This window comes from Chrysochloris asiatica, unplaced genomic scaffold (assembly GCF_000296735.1).
Source record: "Chrysochloris asiatica unplaced genomic scaffold, ChrAsi1.0 scaffold00324, whole genome shotgun sequence".
Taxonomy (NCBI): Eukaryota; Metazoa; Chordata; class Mammalia; order Afrosoricida; family Chrysochloridae; genus Chrysochloris; species Chrysochloris asiatica.
In genome coordinates this window covers 287,474-296,810 of record NW_006408842.1, presented here as the reverse complement: position 1 = coordinate 296,810, position 9,337 = coordinate 287,474, and the positions used below count along the sequence as shown (strand labels likewise).

Sequence of the window (9,337 nt, the reverse complement as noted above, 5' to 3'; positions counted from 1 at the left end):
TCCAGTGACTGGTTCCTCCTGACAATATGTCCAAAGTATGAGAGACAAAGTTTAGCCATCTTGGCCTCCAAGAAGCACTCTGGCTGCATTTCTTCCAAAACAGATCTATTGGTTCTTTTGGCAGTCCATGGCACTTTTAGTATTCTCCTCCAACACCACAACTCAATCTTCCTTATTAACCGTCCAGCTTTCGCATGCATATGAGATTATTAAAAATACCATGGCTTGGGTCAAGCGCGCTTTAGTCCTCAAGCTGACATCTTTGCTCTTCAATACTTTAAAAAGTTCCTGTGCAGCAGATTTGCCTAATGCAATACGTCGTCTGATCACTGCTGTTGTTCAGTGCCATCCAGCCGGTTCTGACTCATAGCAATATGAGTAATAGCGTTTCTGAGGAGCAGCTGGTGAGTTTGAACTGCCAGCCTGTGTTTAACAGTCCAGTGATGTCCTACAGCTCCACACCAGGACTCCATCACTAGCCCACTTAAAACACCAAGAAAAGCCACTTAGGGCTCATTATCAAAGACGATTATTACTGTTTCCTCTTCCAGACTCTTGTTATTCGAAGTTTTGGACCTAGCTGTATCAGCATCACCTGGGAACTTGTTTGACTCAGAATCTTGGGCCTCACTCCAGGCCTACAGAATTCCAATCTGCATTTACACAAGATCCCAGCCATTAAAATACACATGAAAATTTGAGAAGCACCCTTGTTCTAAGCCAAGGGGTCAATTTCACCTCCCTTTCCTTTCCTTTTATCTGAGCACTTTCTACCGGATGATGTTTTAAAAATGTTGATGCTATAGAATTGCTCCTGTGTTGTGTTGCTTTTCCTGTTGTTGAAGCAACAGCCTAGTACTGGTCGACCATGCATAGAATTATGGGATTTTATTTGTCAATATATGTAGAGTATCTTTAATGGTCCTAATGCTGGACAATCCAATTTCAGGAACCAAAACTGGGTTAAATAAATTCTTGGTATTTTTCATTTTGAAGTCTTTCATTGAAGAGATGGTGACTAATAGTTGGCTGGCAATTGATGTAAATAACAATGAATGTCACTCACCAGCAATTATCAGAACAAGAAAGAAGTTAATTACTGGCTTCTGATGAAGGTAGAGCCATTTGTACTCATTCAGAAGCAATATGAAAAAAGAGCTGCAAGACATTCTTTAATTTAAGAAGCCAAAGCCCCTCCTGACTCTGTGCCTTCTAAAATACATTAAAACTAAATCATTCAATGTCAAGATTCTTCTCAGCCATTCATCACAATATAGCCATCTTGTAAGACTTTGTATAAGGTTTGATTTCTTCTGGATTATCTTATTTCTTTTAGGTACCATCTGAATTTTTAATAACTTCAAATCTAATTTGAAATTACCATTTCCATAGTTGTTTTTGTTAGGTGCCATCAAGTCAACTTCAACTCATAGCAACCCCCTGTGACAGAGAAGAACCACTGTGTAGGGTTTCTTAGGTAGCAGATCACTAGGCCGTTCTCCCATGGAGCCTCTGGGTGAATTTGAACCTCCAACCTCTCAGTTAGACGCAGAGCACTTAAAGTTTTTGTCACCAACCCCCCCCCAAAAAAAAAAAAAAAATTCCCAATGTGTCCATGGCACAACTCAAATGCATCCATTCTTCTCCAGTCTACTTTACTCACTACTGCTTTCACCAGGAGCTCTGGTAGTGTAGTGGTTACGAATCGGGCTGTGATCCTCAAGATCAGCAGTTCGAAACTACCAGCTGTTCCACAGGAGAAAGATGAGGCTTTCTGCTCCCATAAAGATTTACAGCTTCAGAAACCCTGTGCAGGATCTCTATGAGTCGGAATCAACTCCATGGCACACAACCACCACCGCTTTCACACCCACATGAGGGAATTGATAATACCATTGCTTGAGCAGGTGCACCTTAGTCCTCAAACCAACCTCTTTGCTCTTTAAAGAGGTCTTGTGCAGATTTGCCCAAGGTAGTGCATCCTTTGATTTCTTGAGGATTCTTCCAGGAGTGTTAATTGTGGATCCAAGCAAAATGAAGTCTTTGACAACATCAGTCTTTTCTCTATTTGTTGTTGTTGTTATGTACCATGGAGTCGGTTCTGACTCATAGCGACCTTCTGTAGGGTTTCCGAGGCTATAAATATTAACAGGAACAGAAAGCCTTATCTTTCTCCTGGGGAACAGCTGGTTGTTTCTAACTGCTGATCATGAGATTAGCAACCCAATTCATAACCACTATGCTACCAGAGCATGATGTTATTTATTGGTTCAGTTGTGAGGATCTTTGTTTTATGTATACTGAAATAGACTCCATACTGAAAGCTGTAATCTGTGATCTTCATCAGAAAGATTTTAAATTCTCTTCCCTTTCAGCAAGCAAGGTTGTATCATCTGCATATTGCAGGTTGCTCAGGAGTCTTCCACCAGTCCTGATCTTACATTCCTCTTCATAAAATTCAGTTTCTCAGGTTCTTTGCTCAGCATACACATTGAGTAAAATATGGTGAAGGAATACAACCTTAGTGCACACCTTTCCTGATATTTAAACTGTTCAGTATCCCCTTGTTCTGTTTGAACAACTGCTTCATGGTCTATGTTCAAGTTCCTCATGAGCAAGATTACATGTTCTGGAATATCCATTTTTCTCAGTGTTATTCATTGGTGTTATGATCCATGCAGTCAAACACCTTTGTATAGTTAACAAAGTACATTTAAACATCTTTCTCATATTCTCTTTTTCAGCCAAGATCCATCCGACATCAGCAATGATGGCATTTGTTCCTTGTCCTCTTCTGAATCCAGCTTGATATCTGGCAGTTCCCAATAGACATATAGTTGTAGCCATTTTTAAATTATCATCAGCAAAATTTTGCTTGCATATGATATTAATGATATTGTTCCATGGTTTAAACATTCTCTTTAGAATGGGCACAAATGTGGATGTCTTCCAATAGTTTGGCCAGGTAGATTTTTTGCAAATTTCTTGGCATATATGGGTGAGCGCCTCCAATACTGCCTCAATTTGTTGAAAATTTTCCATTAGTATTTTGCCAGTCTGGAAGCCTTGTTTTTCTCCAATGCCTTGACTAAAACTTGGACTGCTTCCTTCAGTGCCGTTGGTTCTTGATCATATGCTACTTCTTGAAATGGTTGAACATCAACCAATTCTTTTTGTTACCATGACTCTGTGTATTTTCAATCTTCTTTTGATGATTTCTATGTCATTCAATGTTTTGTTCATAGGATCCTTCAATACTGCAAGTGAAGGCTTGGATTTTTTTCTTTAGTTCTTTCAGCTTGAGAAATGCTGAGCATTTATCTCCTTTTTGGTTTTCTAACTCCAAGTCTTTGCACATTTCATTATAAATCTTGACTTTGTCTTCTTGAGCTGACCTTTGAATTGTTTCTGTTCAGTTCTTTTACTTTTTCATTTCTTCCATTCACTTTAACATCTCTACTCTGGAGAGCAAGTTTCAGAGTCTTTTCTGATATCCAGTTTGGTCTTTTCTTTCTTTCCTGTCTTTTAGAATGAGCATTTGCTATCTTCCTCTATAATGGTCTTAATGTCATTCCCACGACTCTTCTGATGTTTGGTCATTAGTGCCTAGTGCATCAAATCTGTTCTTGAGATAGTGTCTAAATTTTGGTGGGATATACTCAAGGTCATATTTTGGCTCTCATAGACTTGTTTTCATTTTCTTCAGCTTCAGCCTTAATTAATTAAATGAAATGTGCAAAGACCTTAATTAAAAATATGAGCAATTGAGGGTCTTTTCCACAGTCAGTGCTGTCCTTGTTTTAGCTGATGTTATAGAGTCTTTCTACTATCCCTTCCCACAGATGTAGTCAACTTAATTTCTGTGTATTGCATATGGTGAAGTCAATGTATATAGTCATCTTTATATTGTTTTAAAAAGGTATTTGTCCCTGCCCACCATGTAAATCAACTGTCTAGGGATATTAGTCTCGCTCACACGATCCAAGAGTAAATAGATAAAGGTTTACAATACGGACTAAATGCTCTAGAGAAAGGAAGATTGCTTAAGGGAAATAAGATTCAATATAACCAATTTACACTCTCAGCTAAGGTTATTCACTGTATAAGTAGATACGTGTTATTTTTTCAGTTAACCAGAACCTGATTGGAACTTAATTCAACAGCATTGTAGAAGATTGTGGAACAATATACACTTGTCTGTGAATATTCATCAGCTACATGCTCAAATTTCTGATATAAGTAATTCTCAAGTTGAGAACTAAATGGCTACTAATTTGCTACCTCGGCCAGAGATTAAGTTCCCCTGTGAACTTGGTTGAACCTCAGCATAGTGATCCTGCTTGGTCACCTTAGAGCAGGTGGTGGTCTGGCAACATCTTGCGTGTGGGGTCCCCAGCCTATCTCCTTCCTCCCTGCCTTCTTCGGATGGCGGCTGTTTATGCTGGACGTGTGGCCAGAGACGGGCAAGGATCACGTGGAACCTCGGCAACCTAAGACAGAGCCATTGCCATGCTGCAATGAGTTTCGATGACGGGTAAGACCGGGGAATTCGCACTGACCGCCTGAGACAGGCAGCGTCCCTTAAACAAATAACAAATAAGGGGGAATCTGATGTAGACCGTGCAGACCCGGTCAGGAGTTCAAGGCCCTGTGGGCGTAAGCGTTGCTGACCGTCCAAACCATAGGCTCTGAGGATCAGACTTTAGCCACCTAGCAGACATAGCAAAATGTCCCTTATCTGATTATTCAGTTATGCTGGTTAGTAATTCCATACATGAGCCCTGGATACCCACAGATAAATGTAAAAACCTTCCCTAAAAGCAGAGACTGTAAATTCCAAAAAGGCAAAGTTTTTTCCAAAAAAAAAAAAAGCTAAAGAGGATAGAGAGAAACTCTGTTAACTGATGGTAGGGGATTATAATCAATGTAATGAAACAAGGTATATGAATGTTTGAATGTGAAACCGATGATGTGCCCTGAAAACTTTCACTCAATCCACAATAAAAACCTTAAAAAAAAAAAAAGGTATTTGTAATGAATAAGTCATTGGCCTTGCAAAGTTCTATCATGCTATCTCCAGTATCATTTCTGTCTACAAAGCCATATTTTCTAGCTACTGAACCTTATTCTTTGTTTCCAACCTTGGAATTCCAATTACCAGTAATTTATCAGTACATCTTGTTTGCATGTTTGATCAATTTCAGACTAAAGCTGCTGGTAGAATTCTTCAATTTCATCATCATTGACTTTAGTGGTTGGTGTGTAAACTTGACTAATAATGGAATTAACTGGTCATTCTTGTAATGAATACACAGACAACACTGTACTTCAAATAGATCTTGAAATATTCTTTTTGATGATGAATGTGATGCCATTTTTCTTCAAGTTGTTGTTCCCAGCATAGTAATACATGTGATTATCAGATTCAAAATGGACAATACCAGGCCATTTCAGCTCACTAATGCCTAGGTTATTGATATTTACATGTTACATTTCATTTTTGACAACTTCCAGTTTTCCTAGATTCACAGTTTATACATTCCATGTTATTATTAATGGTTGCTGATTCTCCTCATTTTGAGCTGTGCCCCATCAGCAAATGAAAGTCCTGAAATTTTTATTCCATTTGAATCGTCAAGGTCAACTCCACTTTAAGGAGGTATCTCTTCCACAGTCATATTTTTTTGTGCACTTCTAGCACTGTATCTGACAATATTCTGGTGATATCCATAAAATTTTCATCTTCCGACATTATATCTGACAATGTTGCCCTGCTTTCCAAGGAGCTCTGGTAGCATAGTGGTTATGAATCGGTTGCGAACCTCAAGGTCAGCAGTTCGAAACTACCAGCTGTTCTGCAGGAGAAAATTGAGGCTGTCTGCTCCTGTAAAGATTTACAGCCTTGGAAACCCTGTACAGACAGGGTCGCTATGGGTTGCAATCAACTCGACGGCACTTAACAACAACAACAACCTTTCCAAAGTAGTTTGCTCTTCTTCCTAGTCTGTCTTAAGCCAAAGCTCCACTGAAACCTGTCCACCACAGGTGAACATTCTGGTATTTTAAAATACCAGTGTCAAAGCTTCTGACATCACAGCAACACACAAGCCATCTCAGTACGACAAACTGACAGAGAGTAGTAAAAATTAAATGTTGGAGTCAGTAAATTTTTAAATAAAGAATATTCTTCTAGATTTCATTTATTTACCCACTTAACAAACATAACTGATCACAAGATAAGTGTCAGGCATGTGCTAAAAACCAAGTGAGGAGACAGGAATAAATAAAAAACAGTCCCTAGCATCCAAGGACTTAGTAGAAAATCCTCAGTCTTATGAAAGCTGTATTTGTCAACAACATTGAAATTATTTTTCAGCTTTATTTTGTGGGTAAAATACTATTCCTACAAACTAGACAGAGCCCATAACAAGGGAGCAGGCTTATAACTGTCCCTTTAAATTTCCAAGAATGAATTTTATTGAACCAGGAAGACGCAAATTGAGATCTCCTCCCCAAGTTGCCCCTAATTATGAGCATTGTGAGTATCTCTGCTCCGGATTCCAGTAGGCTGATGAACACAACAAAGCCTTCATTGTTTTAAAATAATGAAATGTTGTAATTAAGCCCTAGCCTGCTGTTGGGCTTGTAGCCACTGTCAAATGAGCTACTAAACATAGGCCTGGAACCTAGGTACTCAGTATAGGCTACCACTGTGCTCCACCCTTCCTTCTTCCCTCCCACTCTCCCAGCATGTTTCCAGGGCTCTGAGGACCATTAGAACTCAGGGCTAGGGATCTCATGATTTCCAGCATTGTGTAAGGACCCTCTCTCAGGCATTTAGTTGTTAATTTACCCAGGCAAGTGGGGTTTTCTAGATTGAATGAGGTAAAATGTTCTAGGTAAGGAGGACCTTTCCATGTGATATCCTCATTCCCCATCAACAGTGCAGGAGATTCCTTAACTTGATGATAAACCATTAGAATTACTGAGACAGGATATAAATTCCAGCTGTGCCAATAAATTAATTTCTATCAGGGCCAGATGAAATAATATTATTAAGCACATTGCCTTGTAATTGTTGTTGATAAATGTCAAGACAGTGCCAACTCATACTGACCTTGTTTAGGATTTCTGAAAAACAGTTGATTTTTGACCCTCTGGCCTTGCAGTTAGCAGTCCAGTGCTTATCTTACAGCACCACACCAGGACTCCAAATACATTGATGGTTGTTATTGTTTTTAAGTGCCTAGAAATCATGCATAGGGTTTCTGAGGAGCGGCTGCTGAACTTGAACCACTGACCTTAGTGTTCAAAATGACCTTGCAGTCCAGCGCATTAACCCACATACACACACACACACACACACACACACACATATATGTATAGACATATATTTGTCTATATATAGTATATGTTATTGTTAAGTGCCCTCAAGTTGGTTCCTCAACCTTTACTTGTAACAAATCATTCATCCCAATCACACTAAAGTAAGGCTAATGGGAACCACGTGCATCTGTTCTGCTTTGCTACAAATTAGACTTAAAGATACACTTCAGCATGATCTCATTCAGAACCTGGGGCAGTTTATACAGTGAGTGCTATTGGTATATGCCTTATCCCTTCATCTAGATGGTGTGTTTCTGAAAGGCACTGGCAACATCTTACACATCTGTATCCTTCACCATGCTGCCTCTGACTTCAGGAGGGACTCCTCAGTGTGGTTCTCTGTGTCTATTCAGCTATTTTTTAAGCCAACATCAGAGATGATTAGGGTTAGCCCCTCCCTTGTTCTGATATGGTCCAATTAGCATAACAAAAGAAAATCCAAGTTTCTAAACAGGGTCACACTCACAGGTACAGAGAGAGGCCAGGGTTTACTCTTAACTTTTGGGGGTGACACAGTTCTATCCATAACAGGGGCTTTAAACAACAATCATGTTTTTGCTCAACGTCTGCAAGTCAGCTGGGGTTTGACTGATCTGGTCTGGCGTGGTGGGCCTAGGCTCCATGTTGTCGACTAGGTCTCCAGCTGCTCCATGCAGCTCTCATCCTGTTTGGGCCAGTGGCTGCACAAGGCAGGTTCTTCTCATGGTGGCAACAGCAGCACAGTTGAAGTCTGCTAACATCCCATTTTCCACAGCAAGTCATTCGACTGAAAACAAAAGTCAAGGGATGGAGTGTTCTCCATCTGCCAGGAACCCATGGAAAATGTGTGTGGATGTATAGTACTACCACATGGGACTGGCAATTTGTTAAGATAATTCTGCTTAACACAAGCACTTTGCATAGTGTCTGTTATACGCAAATGTTCCATAGATGTCAGCTATTACTATGAATGGAGTGTTTTTTAGTAAGCAAATACCGTCTGTTACACTAATGCACCCTTTCTTCTACAAAGTATAACTTTGCTTTTTCTTATTTCTTCTCCTCCCATAGATTTGCTTTGCACCAAGGACAAGCTGTCAGCCAGTTTCTGCCAGACACTAAAGTCCATGAAGAAATGTTCCATGCCTACTGTGAGGGCTCAGTGCTGCCTCTCATGTCCCCAAACTCACACCCAGAGGCCAAGAAAGCAACAACTGCTCAAAAGCCCCAAATCACACTAAGTCCAGAAGGAAGCCACCCTCCACCATCGACTGCAGAAGCTGCTGACCACACAAGTTCTAGTTCCAGAGGCCACTTCATTGAAGTTTCAGTTTATGTATTTCAGGTCTAAGTTTGGGTCACCAAAACCAGATTTCTTTGTGTTCCATTATCCTCAAAATGCCGTCATAGGAGGTAGGTGACTATAAAATGGGATGCTCTGATGTGAAAGTTAAATACCTAGGAGATTCAGGTATCTCAGGATTCGTTCCTGGGCAAGGTGCTACATGAAGCAGGGCTGTGAAGTGATGGCCCCATGTTTCCTCTAAAATATTAAAACAAAGAGACCAGAGTTCTCCCCCAGACTACCTCAAGAGCATCAGGGAGTAGAGCCACATTAATCCAAGGGGAAAAAAATCATCTAAATTTGTTTTGTTGAAATCAACCTTCCCCTCACCCTGTGTCTAAGATAACTGCTGTTTAAAACATGATGAGGAAGCTTTTAGGAGCATTCCTTTGATTCAGCCAGGCAGAGGGCCTCTTCCTTTACCCAATATTCAACTCAGGCAGGAAGGGAAAGTGCTAGTTAGAGCTCACAGTCAAACCCTCACTCCAGGTAGAACCCCGGATCTTAGCTTTTTAGAGCCCTGGGCCTGTGATGAGATATTAAAAGAAGAGGAAATGGCTTAAACCGGAGTCTAAGGGATTTCAATTAGTTACACAAAAACATTTTTGACTTGAGAATTTTTTTTTA

At 40.1% G+C, this 9,337-nt stretch overlaps 1 protein-coding gene across 1 annotated transcript in view; it reads left to right on the top strand.

The window, feature by feature from the left end:
* The window catches only part of ADAMTS12 (ADAM metallopeptidase with thrombospondin type 1 motif, 12), a 571,713-nt gene extending 563,107 nt beyond the window's left edge, over positions 1-8,606 (top strand). Inside the window, exon 23 of the mRNA XM_006875388.1 lies at positions 8,437-8,606. Within this exon, the coding sequence (XP_006875450.1) occupies positions 8,437-8,606 (170 nt within the window). The remainder of the gene's footprint in view (positions 1-8,436) is intronic.
* Positions 8,607-9,337: the final 731 nt, after the last annotated feature.